General features: G+C 40.6%; 1 protein-coding gene and 1 non-coding gene across 2 annotated transcripts; one reads left to right on the top strand and one right to left on the bottom strand.

Annotated features, from left to right (window-relative positions):
• Positions 1-11,036: 11,036 nt before the first annotated feature.
• Positions 11,037-11,107, top strand: TRNAG-GCC (transfer RNA glycine (anticodon GCC)). The gene has a single exon. It is a non-coding gene; the product is annotated as a tRNA-Gly (tRNA).
• Positions 11,108-11,532: 425 nt separating this feature from the next.
• LOC133785348 (bet1-like SNARE 1-1) lies at positions 11,533-14,285 on the bottom strand. The gene is made up of 6 exons (XM_062224599.1): positions 14,131-14,285; positions 13,872-13,972; positions 12,662-12,812; positions 12,047-12,103; positions 11,911-11,970; positions 11,533-11,795 (listed from the first exon to the last, which is right to left on the bottom strand). Exons 2-6 carry the CDS (start codon positions 13,883-13,885, stop codon positions 11,706-11,708), a joined length of 372 nt encoding a protein of 123 aa, XP_062080583.1. The 5' UTR covers positions 13,886-13,972; positions 14,131-14,285; the 3' UTR covers positions 11,533-11,705.
• Between the last annotated feature and the right edge of the window lie 2,271 nt (positions 14,286-16,556).

Genomic DNA, 16,556 nt, shown 5'->3' with positions numbered 1-16,556 from the left:
TGTCGCATCGGGGAAGTTCTTGGGTTTCATAGTCAATACCCGAGGAATCGAGGCAAATCCCGACAAGATCAGGTCACTGCTCGAGCTTCCATCCCCCAGGTCGCGGAAAGATGTCCAAGGACTCACAGGAAGGGTGGCGGCACTGAACCGGTTCATTTCCAAATCGACCGACAAGTGCCTGCCTTTCTACAACCTGCTCCGCGGAAACAAGAAGTTCGAATGGACAGTAGAGTGCGAGGGCGCATTCCTCGACCTAAAAACGCACCTGGCTGAGCCACCTGTGCTATCAAAGCCCAGGGTAGGAGAACCTCTTTTCCTCTACATGGCCGTGACTGAGGACGCAGCTAGTGCCGTTCTGGTACGAGAAGAGGACCGGGCTCAGAGACCGGTTTATTACATCAGCAAGAGACTCCTCGGAGCTGAGTCAAGGTACCCGTTGATGGAAAAGCTGGCGTTCTGCCTAATCACGGCCTCGCGAAAACTCAGGCCATACTTCCAGTCCCACTCTGTACACGTCATGACCGATCAGCCTCTAAGGCAGGTTTTGCAAAAGCCTGAGGCCTCGGGACGCTTGCTAAATTCGGCGGTCGAACTCAGTCAGTTCGAGATTTTCTATACTCCCCGAACTACCATAAAAAGTCAAGCCTTGGCCGACTTCGTGGCAGAGTGCGCGGGATTCCGTGAGATCCCATCAGAAGATTCACAGCAGCTCACATCCTCAGGCTCATCGTGGAGGATCTTCGATGACGGCTCATCTAACGAGAACGGCTCCGGGGCCGGAATTATTCTGATATCCCCAGAAGGACATAGATTCCATTCGGCGCTGAGATTCGGGTTCAAGGCGTCCAACAACGAGGCAGAGTACGAGGCCTTGTTAGCCGGACTTAGGATAGCTAGCGAGCTAAAGGCAAGCTCTGTCCAGTGCTTCAGCGACTCCCAGCTTGTGGTGAATCAGGTCTTAGGCGAGTATCAGGCGCGGGGTCCCAAGATGGCCTCTTATTTGGCTAAGGTAAAATCCGAATTATCTATGTTTGGGCAAGGGTCGATCGAGCAGATACCTCGAGAGCAGAACGCCAATGCAGATGCTCTCGCCAAGCTCGCCACCTCGGGGGAGGCAGAAACCCTGGGGTTGGTGCCAATTGAGTTCTTGGACAAACCAAGCATAGACGGAGATCGAGCGGATATTGAGGTGATTGACATCAGGCCGACCTGGATGACTCCCATTGTTGAGTACCTCGTCGAGGGCAAGTTACCCGAAGGGCGCAACGACGTACGGCGAGTCCTTTATCAAGCCCCGAGATATACGCTAGTCGAGGGGGTGTTGTACCGACGTGGGCATTCATTACCTCTCCTCCGGTGTGTTCTTCCAAGTGAGGCGAAGGCCATCCTGCAGGAAGTTCATGACGGATTCTGCGGAGATCATACTGGGGGGCAAAGCCTGGCCTTGAAGATCCTTCGGCAGGGTTTTTACTGGCCGACTCTGTCCAAAGACTCGATCTCATACGTAAAAAAGTGCGACAAATGTCAGCGGTTCGCCGCGGTTGCACGAGCACCCCCGACCGAGCTAAAAATGATATCGTCTCCCTGGCCCTTCGCCATTTGGGGCATAGATCTAATAGGCGCCCTGCCCACCGGAAAGGGCGGGGTCCGTTACGCCGTGGTAGCCATTGACTACTTCACAAAGTGGGCCGAAGCAGAGCCGTTGGCGACAATAACATCGAAAAAGGTGCTAGACTTCGTGGTTAAAAGCATCGTTTGTCGCTTCGGCCTACCCAAAAAGATCGTTTCCGACAATGGCACTCAATTTGACAGCGACCTGTTCACCGAATTTTGCGAAAAGAACGGAATTGTGAAAAGTTTCTCATCCGTGGCCTATCCCCAGGCGAACGGCCAGGTCGAAGCTGTCAATAAAACTCTGAAGGCAAGCCTCAAGAAGAGGCTAGATGAGGCAAAGGGGATCTGGCCAGAACAGCTCCCCCAAGTTCTGTGGGCCTATAGGACCTCACATCGGACTCCCACGGGTCACACTCCTTTCTCCCTAACCTTTGGAAGTGAAGCGGTCCTCCCCGTGGAGGTAAAGGTCCTATCGCACAGGGTCCGGTCCTACGAACAGAACAAGAACCACGAGCTCCTATGCCACTCCTTAGACTTGATGGATGAGAGGCGAGAGGATTCACAACTCCAGCTCGCCCATTATCAACAGAAAATCACTCGCTACTTTAACGCTAAGGTCAAAAGACGTGCCTTTAGCGTCGGCGATTTGGTCTTGAGGAGAGTTTTCCTGGCCGGGAAAGATCCCAAAGATGGGGTTCTGGGACCAAGCTGGGAAGGACCATACCAGGTCATCGAAGTCATCAAAGAAGGGACGTATAAATTAGCTCGACTCGGTGGAGGGGCGGTCCCGCGGACTTGGAATGCAATCCACCTAAAGAAATATTATCAATAAACATGTGTAAGACCTAGAAGGTCACCTCCCATGTATAAATAAAAATCAAATGTTTCTCGTTATTTGCAAGGGTAATTTTAAAGTAACAACGAAAGACCCTTTCCCAGTTACTTGGGGGGCATATGGTACCCGGATATATCCAGGTCTCCTTAACGACTTAGGTGTTAATTTTTATCTATGGATAAGAGTTATCACAAACTAAGTCCTATCCTGGTCTTAACCAGGTCATAAAACTTAGAAGTTAGCTAAAATTTGTTGACCGAGGTTCTTCTTTAAAGAGCCCGGGATACGGATAAAAGTTGACACGAACTAAGTTTTTTCAAAATAAGTTCCTGGTCTTAACCAGGTCATAAAACTTAGAAGTTAGCTAAAATTTGTTGACCGAGGTTCTTCTTTAAAGAGCCCGGGATACGGATAAAAGTTGACACGAACTAAGTTTTTTCAAAATAAGTTCCTGGTCTTAACCAGGTCATAAAACTTAGAAGTTAGCTAAAATTTGTTGACCGAGGTTCTTCTTTAAAGAGCCCGGGATACGGATAAAAGTTAACACGAACTAAGTTTTTTCAAAATAAGTTCCTGGTCTTAACCAGGTCATAAAACTTAGAAGTTCGCTAAAATTTGTTGACCGAGGTTCTTCTTTAAAGAGCCCGGGATACGGATAAAAGTTGACACGAACTAAGTTTTTTCAAAATAAGTTCCTGGTCTTAACCAGGTCATAAAACTTAGAAGTTAGCTAAAATTTGTTGACCGAGGTTCTTCTTTAAAGATCCCGGGATACGAATAAAAGTTGACGCGATCTGAGTTTTTTTTAAAATAAGCTCCTGGTCTTAACCAGGTCAGAAAGCTTAGGAGTGAACTAGAAAATTGTTGAACGCAGATCTTATTTAAAGAGCCCGGGATACGGATAAAGTTATCTCGAACTACGTTCATAAAAATAAAGAGATAAATTATGACCAAATACATGAAAATATATATGTAAAACTGGTTGAGCAAATTGTCTCGAGGCAGAAACGCCTCACATAAAAAAGAGAATTACAATAAAAAAAAAAAGAGAAGAGTTCAAAATACGAAAACGAGAAGCATCCTAAGCCCCATCAGCTGGCCCTTTGGAGGTCGCGGTCTCACCCTGCTCCGCCGCGGCAGAAGCCTCTCCAGTCTCCGATGGAGGAGCCTCCTTATTCAGGCGGGCTTGAAGCCGCGGCAACAGGAATGCCCAGAGGTCCGGCGGCATGAAGGAGAAGTCCGCGTCCGGATTGTGGGACCAGCAGTGATAGAATAGGTCCTGTAAGGACTGCTCCGACACGACCCGTTCGTCTTTCAGGGCGATCTGGGAGGTCTGGACTTCGGCCTTCGCCACCTCAAGGTCTGCCCGCGATGCGGCCAGGGAGTTTTTAAGCTCTAGGTTCTCGGAGCGAAGCTTCTCTAGCTCGGATGCGGCCAGGGAGCGTTTAAGCCCTTGGTTCTCCGAACGGACCTTCTCTAGCTCGGCTTTTGAGGCCGCCAAGGCGTCTCTCGCCTCCTGAGACTCCCGGAGGGCAGTCTGGCGATCTGCTTCCAAACCCTCGAGCTGGGCCTTGGTCCTAACGATGCCTCTATAGGCGGCAGCCATGCCCTGCAAGAAAAAAGTGATAATTAGCAAACTGGAAGGAGAAAGGCGGCGTGTGAGTGTCAAAGCCTTAAAAGAAGGGGGCACTTTACTGTTAAAGTCATGTCCATAGCGGACTCTATAACTCGGACCGGGCTCGTTGTTTCGATGGCCCGGAGCTCCTTCTCCCTGATATTGTAATAGTGGCTGACGACGTAGCTGGCCGACTCGTACACCGTACCCCGGAATGCTTCGGGCATCTTCTCCAGAGCCCGGGGGTCGACCGGGATACGCACGTCCGGGGCTACCGCGGCCTGACTCCCGGCCTCTATTACCCCGTCCTGGGCGGCCAGTGGAGATCGCTGGGGTGGCGGATGCATGAGTCCTGTCCTGGCGACAGGGAGGTTCGCACCCGCGACCTGGGATGACGGGTCTCTCCCCTTCTCCGTAGCTGGGGATTTGGTGGAGACCCCGGTCGAGCTCTTGGACTCGCGAAGCCTCTTTAACCTCGGCCCCGCTGGGGGATTCCCACCAAACACAGTGCCCCGCAGACTATTCCCGGGCTGAGACATCTCTTCTGCCAAAGAGCAAAAAACACGGTTATCAGCAATCATACAGAAATAAAGGCAATAAGAAAGCAAATACTAAGGGAGCCCTACCCCCCGAGCTGGAAGAGCCTAGGACGATTATCTCACGAACTGGCGAAGGTTCTAGGTCCGGTTCTGAATCGGGGCTGGACTCTTCTACGTACTGCCTAATCCCCGGAGCGTAGACGCCCCTCTAGAGCGCAGGCCACGTGCGTAAATTGGTCCCGTACTCCTCAAAAATGGCCGACCTAAAGGCTAGGGTATTATCTACTACTACGGTACCCTTGGGCCGACTCTCTTGGTTGTCCAGCACGAGCTGGTCAACGCAGTGGAGCAGAAGCGTGTCCAGGTCCGGATTCCTTGGGTGACGATGGACGAGCTGCCTAGGGTTGAACCTAACCAGCCGGGGGTCTGCAGTGGCCCTATCTACGTTCTTAAATAAGTAAAAGTTACCTTGACCGAAAGGACCCGCGGCTGCTCCGGATTGGGCCCTCTCCTCGGTCATCCCCTGGGCGACCTCCAAGCTCCGCTTCCTGTTCCTCACCAGAGGAACTTCCTCACCTTCTTCCTCGCCTTCGTCATCTGCGACCTCCTCCGCGGCGATCGGCCTGTTGTCGCGGGCTGGGGGAGGCCCCCGGGGCCTTTTCAAATTCAAAGTCTGATTTGGGAAAATCAGCTTGCAGAATACCATCGTCTCGTCCGTCACGAGCACGCGGTAGTCTTTCTCACTGGGAGGCAGGTTCGCCAGTGTGTCGTATTGACCCCCGAGGGTCACGGACTTTTCGGTCCTCGAGTAGATGGCTGCAAGGTTGGTCGAAATCAGAATTGGAATAAGGGACGGGCTAAAATAAGATAACCGTTAAAAGGCGAGCTAAATGGAGGATTACTTACGAGGGCGGTTGAAATAATGATGATCGCAGTTTCGGAACCCAGTAGACATAAAAAACTGGTCTTTGAAGTCGTTTGGATGGCTCGGCAGCTCGATCACTGCTGCTGTGTTAGGGAAGCGGGTTAAGTAATAGAACCCGTCGCCTCGCCCCCGCTGGTCCGGGCTGGCTTTGAGGCAGAAGAAGTACAAGATATCAGCAGGAGTGGGGACCTCCCACTCATGCTTTTGGAACAAATACCTCAGTCCCGCCAGCAGACGGTAGGAATTGGGGGGGAGCTGAAATGGGGCCAACCCCACGTAGTTCAGAAAATCAGCAAAATACTGATCCAGGGGGAGGAAGGCCCCTGCCTTGAAGTGTTCCCCGCTCCAGGCCGTGAACGACTCGTCGAGCGGCGTGCAGCTCATCTCCCCATCCGCAGCAGGTCGGGCGATCACGGAGGTCTTCCCCAGAGGAATGTTGTGGTTAAGGAAGATTTTGGTGATCTTTGCCTGGCTGGTTATCTTCGAGACGATTCTCTCCGCCTCGAAAAACGCGTCAGGAGCCACCTCGGCCTGCTTCTCCACCGCCGGTCCAAAATGAGGAATTGGCGAGCTGGTCACCACCGCCTTTCCTTTATCCTTCTGGGAGGCCAAACTTCCCACATTCTTCTGTGGCAGATTTCTCTTTGGAGCCATCTGGTCGCCTATCGAGCAAAAGAAAACACTTTAGAAAAGGCGACCCAAGCAGGAGAGTGAGGCAGACATTAAGGACACGAGCTGGGGTAAGTCCAGCCCGTGGAGAGTGGTGCCACGCGTTCCAAGGAACACGCGCCTATGCCCTCAACAGATCCCAGATTACTCGGAATTCGTGTGTCAGATGGCTCAGAGTAAGAAAAAAATAAAAAATAAAAATTTTGCCTTGGGGGGAAAGTTTCAACAGGCAAGGCGTGGCAAAACCGCTTTTAAGGCGTATTCCCTAAGCTACCCGGTTTTTGCACCCAAAGTTCCTACGGATCCTACCAGAAATTGTTCCTAAGAAAGAATCATGGAACCCATGTTCTAAGGCGATGTCCCATGGCAAATGTGCCCTAATCAAAGAAGGGCCATCACCCTCCATATCCGCGCGACCCAGAAAACCTCTGCATGTGGCTACAGTAAAAAATTTTACCTAGGCTACAGTGGCATGCTTTCAAAAATAAATGGGGACAGAAGACTTACAGTATAGGGTTGGATGGTGAGCAAGGTTGCTGCGCGGGTAGGGGCTTCGTTGGCACAGTAGTCTCCAAGGCCTTGAAGGAACTCGCACGCTTAAGCTTCGTGAACGGAGAAGATGAGAGCAATGGAAGTGAGGGTTTTGCTCTTCGGAAGGTCAGAGAGAAAAGAAGGAAATTTGAGAGGTTCTGAATGGTAAGGTGGTCCGTGCGTGGGATGACCACCCCCTTTTTATACAAGGGGGGATCACGTGTAAAAGGCTCCTGGGAGACCCTCCACTCGAAATGTGAAACGACGGCTGGACAGTAGGTTAGGCCATTTAATGCGGTTCTCGTAGAATGTACCGTCGCCACCCGCGGCGTTCCACGTATCAGACGCATGCGAAAAGCATGGAATGCGAAGGGTTGTGGGAGAAGTCTAAAAGCTCCAACTGTGGTCTCCCATGTCTGACGTCATGTACCACGAGCAGGAGCTTGGGGGGAAGATGTACGCCCTGGATTTCCCACGGGCTGTTTAGCAGGACGATCCTCGGACTAAACATGATTTAGCCCGAGGCTCCCACAGGCCAGAGGCTTTATCTTCAGGACGGGCCCTTTCTAGCTCGAGGGGATGGAGTTTCCTGCTCCGTCTTGTTGTTCCAGGAGCTGGGAACAACATCCGACGACCACTGAAGGATCAGCTCGGGTTATGGATTGCTCCGGTAGCGAGCTTCTCAGGAAGCTCTGACCCTATGGGAGGTCAACACGCAAGATAAACGTGCATAATCCTGCCATCACGTATCCGATATCCCCCTGACTTCTCGGACACGCCGCAGGAACGTGCGTATTCAGACACCCACGGATGGGTTGGGCCGTGCGGCCCATTACCTCCTTCCATACTGATTAGACCACACTTGTGTGTCAGGTTTAGGAAGTAATCATGAATATCAGACATGATATGACAAATGGTAAGGTCACGGGATGACCTCCCTACCAATTTCCAGGTGCCTTCTCCTATAAATATGGAGACCCTGGGAATTGATAGGGGTTGGAAAAAATAGTCTTGTAAGAACTATATATTTTGTAAACCAATTACCCAGAAAAGATCAATAATATTGACTAGTGGAGTAGAAGGATTTTAACCTTCGAACCACTTAAAAAACGCGTTTAGGGTCACCTAGTTCTTCTCACAAAGATTCCATATCTGCGGCGGTTCTACTTTCAAGTACTAATCTCTCTCTCTTCTTCTCTTAATTACCTGTTGCCGAAGAACCGCGTCAACAAAAATATTTTAATAATTAATAATTAACTAAAAATTTAATTATAATATAATTTCTTACTAATAATTCAAAAAAATAAACTTGCTAAAACATAATTTTATGATTTTTCCATAATACATCATAATTTTTTGTTTTGAAAATAAGAGATCGCAATACATCATAAATATTTGTTTTTGTAAAAGATAGGATATTATTATCACTTAGTGATAATTTGTTCTCTTAATAATTTTAGTTGAAGATGGCGTAAGTTATAATAATTCTTCTATCGTTGTCCATGTTTATGATCACATAAGTTATAATAACCTATATTTTTACGGTTACGAAAATATTATAAAGGTAACAGTGTTTTAATAATTTGTTTTTTTAGATCGACCCATCTATTGGCCAGTTTCCGAGCATGATCGACACATTCGAGCAACTCCACAAGAAGAAGGATAAGTGGATTGGTAATGAAGCGGCGACAAAACATGTAAGCTGTCTAACCTTAACTAATTTATGATCATTTAACTTTAAAAAGTTTAGTAAATAATTAATAAGTATTAATTATTAATTGGTTAGTGTCAATTAGTAATTATTAATTAAATTTATAACAATTAAATCTTTATTATCTATGTGTCAATATTTTTATTAATTAATGATTGTGGACTAAGATAAAAAGCTTACGTAACTAATGTTGTCCCCGTATCAGAGAGTTTATGGGCTAAGTTAATTTATTCATGAAAATCCATATCTAAATCACAAACATGCAGATATTGTTGATGTATATGTTTACAGATGTAAATTCATCATTAATGGAATTAACTGTTTTTACCGTGTATATCAACAATATCTTTTTTATTGTGATTTAGATATGGATTTTCATAACCAAATTAACTTTAGCCCATTTGCTCCCTGATACAGGAACAAAATTTATTACATTATTTTCCAATCAGTGGTCTGCAGTCATTAATGATAGGAAGTTGCCAGATAGATAATAAAGTTATACTTTATATGTAGTTATATTAAAAATTTCTAAGTTAGGTTTTCAAATATTGTTATATTGGAATGTGATATGTGTGTTTTTTATTGTGCGGACTCAGATGACCGAGCGTCGAGCATTGCAGAGTATGACCCCTGCATCATCTGCTGTTTCTTATGTCGGCAATAATGCCGACGGTCAGTTCTAGCCTGATGTGGACATTGTCACGGATCCTTGGGCCCCGCTCGCATTATAAGAAAGGGTTTGTGAGGTTGCCTAGGTTGAGGGAAGTTGGTGCAAATAGGGTAGCTTCTTCATCAATTTCTCAAATGTTTGGGCAATTGCCACCTGAAGTAGACACCATTTTGCAGCACAGTCAGGACATTATACAGGAAAATCAAAACCTAAAGAAGTATACGACTAAACTTGAGAGTCGTCAATCGCGTCAAGATGTACTGCTCAGTACTTTCTTGAAGCAGGTTGGTGTGTTGGCTCTTAGTTTTACTATCGACTTACCAGAAGAGGATCCGGACGAAGACGATGGTCCAGGTAACGATGATGCTCATGGGGGCGGGGATGATGAGAAGGACAATACCTATTTGTAGAACTTTTTTATTTATTTAAAGTTGAATTAATTATAGATTTAATTTACTAAACTGTTTTTATATTTTCATGTTTAGTATAGACAATTAACACTAATAGTTATAAAATAATTTTTATTTATTTATAACGGTTTAATTTTTATTTTATTTCTAATTAAATTAAATAATATTACTAAACAAATTAAATAATTATTAATATATTAAAATCAAAATTTATTAATTAACATTATAATATTTAAATTAAAGTTAATAATATTATTAATTTTTTAATTTAAAAAATACTTTTTATTGGCAAAAATCATTATCGCAAAAAATAAAAAACAACGCGCTAGCAAAAGTAATAATTTTTATAGTATGAGGAGATTTTTATTTTCAAGTACTGAATTCTTTTTAAATTAATATCAATTATGTAAAGGCATTCATTCAATTTCATATAGTAATTTAATTTAAATCAATGAATAATTGGCTTTTACTTAATTTATTTATAAATTAAGTATAATTAAGTATTAAGTAAAAAAAGAAAACTGAATTCTTTCTGGTTGAATCTCTTTCTAGTTGCTCGGGAACAATTAGGAGATTCTCTAGAAAAAATACAGCCACTAAATCACCACCTCCCCAAGTCAAACTGGGGGCTCCCTTTCTGGTTCCATGAATTTTGGTTAAACTCGCATAGAAGTAGATGGAAGCGACGTGGTTCTTTTAGCTTGTCTAAAATTGAAATATATTCAAATATACTCAAAAATATTAGTTTAATATAGGGGCGGATGTAGCCAAGTGGATCAAGGCAGTGTTTAATCAAGTACATTCCACCTTTGAAAAAAAATTAAAAAACTGAAAAACTGAATTATATAGTAGGGGTTAATATTATTTTTTTCTTATTACTGAAGAGTTAAACGTAATAATAGGCTTAAACCGAGAGAAGACTTGATTAAATTTGCCACTAGGTCTTGTTACTCATATTTTTGTTGTATTAAAATATAGAATAAATAGGATTAGGGGTTAATATTATTTTTTTCTTATTACTGAAGAGTTAAACGTAATAATAGGCTTAAACCGAGAGAAGACTTGATTAAATTTTCCACTAGGTCTTGTTACTCATATTTTTGTTGTATTAAAATATAAAATAAATAGGATTTTTGTCCCCTAAATTATTACTACTTTCGAATCGTGCCCCCTAAATTTTTTGTGTTGTTAAAAATTCTCCCCAAACTATTACTAGTACTACTACTAAATTGTGTCTCTTTGTGCAAAATTTGGGGGCACAATTTGATAGTTGTAATAGTTCGAGGGAACAACTCTATAGTGACGATACTTCAAGGAGCTTAAAAAAGATACGCGTCAATTTCTCAGTATGTCATATCATCTCTTTTGAAAATGGGGTATGATTCCATAGTAGTAATAGTTCAAGGGGAATTTTTAACCATGGAAAATTGGAGGAGCACAATTTTAAGGTGTTAGTAGTTTGGGGTCAAAAATCTTATATATTCTAAAATATAAATTAACATTTGTTCAACATGCAAGCACCAGTGGTCTAGTGGTAGAATAGTACCCTGCCACGGTACAGACCCGGGTTCGATTCCCGGCTGGTGCATTTGTTTTTTTTTTAATTATTAGTTTGTGACTGTAGCTCGACCAAATTTGATACTTCTATGTACATACTTGATACTACTCTCTCATCAATTTGGTGACTATTTTTCTGACAATTGAGTTTAGGGAAGACAAATCAAAACAGCCAACAATATAGGGTAAACTTTTTGCATGCATACCTATATTTTTATCACTTGCGAATCGGTTATTCATGCAGCTTATTTCGATTTGTTATTTGGACCTCAAAACAATTTATTATCAATTGTGGTATATTTTAATCAAGCACAAATGTCCCAATACCCAGATTTTCTGAACAAAACACAGCCATGTTTCTTATAATTGCCTTAAACAGAATCATCAAAAGCAGCACTCAAAACTCCAAGCATAAAGGATTGGTCGCTTGGGAGTTGAGAGACGAGCAGAAAAAACTCGATACCAACTTTTTATGCATTCAACTCCATTCGTTACATTTTACATATGACAAGCCAGATTGATTATCTTACAAGCAAGGATGGTAAAGATTGATTTGCAAATAGAAATGGCAAGGTTTTCTTCTCCAGCTTCAACATAAATCTGGTAGTTGTATCAAACTCATCACGGATTTACCTAGTGAGATAGTATATGACTAGAAAAACAACCACGAATGACGCCACTAGTGTAAACATTCTCCGGCTTGATTTGGTCTCAAAAACCTTGAGAAGAACACAACAGGAAGAAAAAAAAAAAGATTCAGCATAATGGCCCCCTAGATGAATAGAGTTGCAAGTACTTTGATAAAATATTAATTAATGATTAGTCTATACATACCGTCTTAAATCGATCCATAGTTCCGGACAGCACTCCCCTAGATGAATCCATATCGTTGCCCTAGGCAATGATCGTAAAAATGTAAGCAATACTAACCCCATAAAACATTAGAAAAGTAAGTTGGCATAATACATACCATTCGGTCAAGCATACGGTTATGATTATCCACTTCCTCATTGATATCCCCAGACAACTGTTGAAAATACATGCATTAGTATTTCATTGGTCGTTGAAGACCCTTAAGTACAAACAATAGATAACCCGAACATGATATAACAGAAGACATTCTGTTGAATCTTATCTATAACATCACTCCAGACAACTTGTTAAACCTTCAGAATTTCAAGTCAATTATTATACTAATAAAAAACATGTACAAAATTTAATAAAAGAATTACGGTTTCACCTAAAGGCCAATTTATCAATTCTTAAAGAAGTATTGTATAAGTTTCATCATTGCCATTTCTACAATGTCATCTCCTTTGCAGCTTCAGTTTGTTAAGGAGACAGGAAAAACAAGAATGGAGAGTGGCTTAAAGTTCGGTAGATTCTTCTTCCCAATGGATCCAAACTACTAAAACAAAGTCAAAACATGGTCTCAATGAAATGAAAGTTGTAGCTAATAATCTAACATCTGCAAACCAGTTAATAATTGTTATGACCATCAGAGCTTCCACACAACCACGCACACACACACACACACAAAATCCCCTTATCCAATGAAAATTAAAAAAAAAAAAAAAAAACTCACTCTCTTCAGCAGAATAACTCTATCTTGCAATCCCTCCATGGCTCTTTCGTTATCATGTTCATCAATTTCATGGGAGGAGTATGATGATGAAGCTCTGATTCCACCCTCCTCAATGCCATCAAAAAGAGCAGTTCTGTTACCACGGATGTCCCTGCACATAGAGATCTCATTGAATTGCTATAATGGCCGCAAAAGTAGTACTAACAAACACAAAATTTTATTACGTGAAAACATGGAAGAGCTGGATTGAAGGTCTACACTGACTGTCTAAATTTCTGTCATATATACCTTGAGGATATCTCACACACTAAAGTTACTAAAAAAAATTACTTTAAGAAGACATATCCCCAGTTCAACAAGGACACAAATGCAGAAAGATCTAAACAAATTAAAGAACCATTAATGTTATCAATATTTCCTTTTTAATATATTAAAAACCACCCAAACTTCATTTGAAAACATTAGTTTGAAAGTTTATCTTCCTGCAGAACCCTAAAAATGCAAAAGGACTCTAGCATACTTCCTTCATTGAGAACAAATTCCCAAATTATTTTTTTTTTGAAAAAGAGACAGAGGTCAGAAAGGTTGACCTCCTCCCAATAAAATTGAGAGCCCTCACTTATGGCGGAGGAAAACCGTGGTTACAACAGTAAGAATAAAAATAATGAAAAACTCACAACAAACCCCACCCACAAAATTAAATCCAGAAATTACCCCAATCTCTAATAAGATCAGAGAAAGCAAATCTTGTGCAAATTATATAAATGTACAAATCTTGTGCTGACACTAGCTGTGTGTTCTTCACATATTACATACAATATCTACAACATTCCATGTTCTGCCAATCCTCTAAAACTATATTAGAGTTCGGTCCAATAGAAACCGAAACCAAACTTGACCCAGCACAGAAAGACATCCCAAAACCAATTAAACTTGATTATTCTAATCAATACTAGTGGAAACACATTTGAATTGAACAACGAACTAAACATACCAATTTCTTTTTTACAAACAAATGCAGATCGAGTTAATAAAAAAGGGCTAGCAAAGTAATCCATGTTCCCGGGCAGCCATTAAGCTTACTCACAGATCTAAATTAGAATTTAGAAATTCGAATAAACTAAATCACCAAATAGTAAATGCCGATTTGCCGGGAAATGAAAAAAATAAAAATAATAACAAAAAAGTGAATAATACAACTGAACCAAACCTTCTAGGATTCATGACTTGAAGGGGATAAGAACACGATATGCTCCTAGAAGCTTAATCGAACTCAAAAACCCTAATATTGCGATCTTCGATATTGATTATCTGGAAACAGTCATCCGTGAAATTCAGAAATTAATAAATTCAAAAAATAAAATCAACAGAAAGATTTGTAAGATAAACTGAGAAAATGAAAAGGAAGTGAGAAAAAATCAGATCTGAGAAAAATTCTGGCTGGAGAGACGGAGAGCGGGAGGGCGTACCTGTTTGGAGGGAAGCAGAGTGAGGAAGATCTTTGTTTCCGATCAGAAAAGGAAAGGGTATATCGGGAAGGAAACCTCGGATTTATACAAGGATCCAGCCATGAGTGGAGGGTATAATTGGAAAAACAATGATTCAATACGTGGGTCCCGCCGAAAATGGAGAGTAGACTAGAGCCAGAGTTAATCTATCTAAAACAGAATTTAAACGCTCAACGTTGTCGTTTTGTTAGTTCTTCTTTGTTTTGATTTGGTCGTTTTTGGTTGTTGAAGAAGGTGAAGGTGGAGGGGAAAACAAATATGTAATGTAGGCTACATAACTAAAATTCATTAATTATACCAAACATAGATGGTTTTTATATTTATAGTCTCTGTCTCTCTCTTTTTTATTGTCATAGTTTCATTTGGATAATTTCGATTAGGTAACCACTTTCTTATTTTATTGAAATCTAATTTTGATTGTCATTGTAGGATAAGCGAGTACCTACGTGGACAAAGACACGTAACTGTTAGAATATCTAATCCAGTTAAATAACATAAAGAAACAATAATCTCTAATATATAATCCAAAATCATGTTACTATAAATACCTATATGAGAAATTCTAAATCATAATTCTATAGATCATTTGTTAAATTAAAGAAAAAAAATAAACACAAGAGCAGAAGCACTAACATGAAGTCATTGTTGGAGATGATACAGAGAGGGTTATAATCTTCCAAGAAAACAGTTTCTCTCTATGTATTTCTCTGTGATGGGAATGAGAGAATATGAAACGTTTTGTTTCTTGGAGACCACAACCGTATATATTAACTGATAATAATAACAATTTTGGATATTTATAATTTAGCCCCTCATCAAATTATAAATATGACTTATGTTATTAATACTTAGTTAAATATCATTTTATTTTATAAGTACTAATTAAACATATTAATAAGATGATCGTATACAAATTAATCTCAATGTTGAAGTTACTATGAACTCATGTTTTTGTTATTTGAGTCGCTCGTTGTGGTTTGTCAAAATGATCAGGCTGAAAACTTTTGTTTTTGGGACTCATTGATGCAAGTGGTTGGGGACATATACATACATGGAATCTATACATTTCTGAGATGAATTGAATAATGGTTCCTTAAGGGTTAACTTTTGGAACTAAAATGTTATTGAGCTCAACTTCATAAATCAGTCTATGAATTAACCTTCGGTAGTAAAGTTAATAGTACTTAAGGAAACAATAAATAATTAAAGAGGTAAAACGGTGATCTTATCCCTACTTTAATTATGAACCATTAATAGATTATTGAATTGTATGTAATAATTAAATCGATTGACGTTTTTTATTAAAAAGTATTATGTAAATAAATGTCTATAATTGCAATATTAGAGTCTCATATTTTTATTGGAATAATATTGAGATTAATAAATTAAGGTTATTATATTAAAGAAATTTAATTAATAATCTAAATTTATTGGAGCTTGAAATTATATGTCCATAGGTCCTGAGGTGGCTCTATCAACACTATTCAAGGTAAGAGTTGCAACCAGGATTAATTAGTAAAATAACATATTTGAACAAATTTGTTGTTTTAGGCAAATATGTAATTGAGATTAATTAATTATTTATTTTTTATAATTTTTGAAATTATTATTAAATAATAAAAATAATTAATTATGTTTTCTCTATTTAAATGTGAAAAATAAATATGATAATTCAAATGAGATTTGAATTATGATTAAATTATTTATATAAGATTGGTATCAGCTTTTAGATATTTTATCATTTTTTGAATAAAGAGATTATTAAATAATTAATAAACAAAATGGTTAAGACACATGTCCTGAAAAAGACACGTGCCACACGCTTGCACTGTGATTGATGTGTAATTGAGTGCTAGACTAAGTCTTGGCTATTTTATTTATTTAATAATATTAATAATCATATTGTTTAATTTTTTAATTTTAAATTTTGAATTTAATTTATTTTATAAACTATTGATAGAAAAAGTTTCTAGAATCTTCAAAGTTTATTTCAGATTTTTCACCGTTAGAAAAATATATCGTATTTTTTACTAAACTGAAAACCAATCTCTCAGACCTAATTCCAAGATATCACGTGTTGAGTACATCTTGTGAATCACTAGATAAATCTCACTATTACTCTACGTGCACACACGCGTCTTGAGGTGTAGATAACATCTTGGAAGTTCGTGGTCTGAGTACCAGAGATTGCTAGGATTGGATTGTAACGCCCCAACTCCTGGGACCGTTACGGTGTGCATTGTAAATAGTGCTAAACTCGCTAATCGAGACATTTGGCCAAAATCGTGATCTAAGTATGATTAGCGGTTTAGGGATTAAACATTTTGGTTAAGATATAACGTTTCACTAGAACGTTTAACATATACATTGGGATCCCAAAAATACAA

The sequence above is a fragment of the Humulus lupulus genome, chromosome 1 (genome assembly GCF_963169125.1).
Source record: "Humulus lupulus chromosome 1, drHumLupu1.1, whole genome shotgun sequence".
NCBI classification, from domain to species: domain Eukaryota; kingdom Viridiplantae; phylum Streptophyta; class Magnoliopsida; order Rosales; family Cannabaceae; genus Humulus; species Humulus lupulus.
This window is presented reverse-complemented; position numbering and strand designations above follow the sequence as displayed.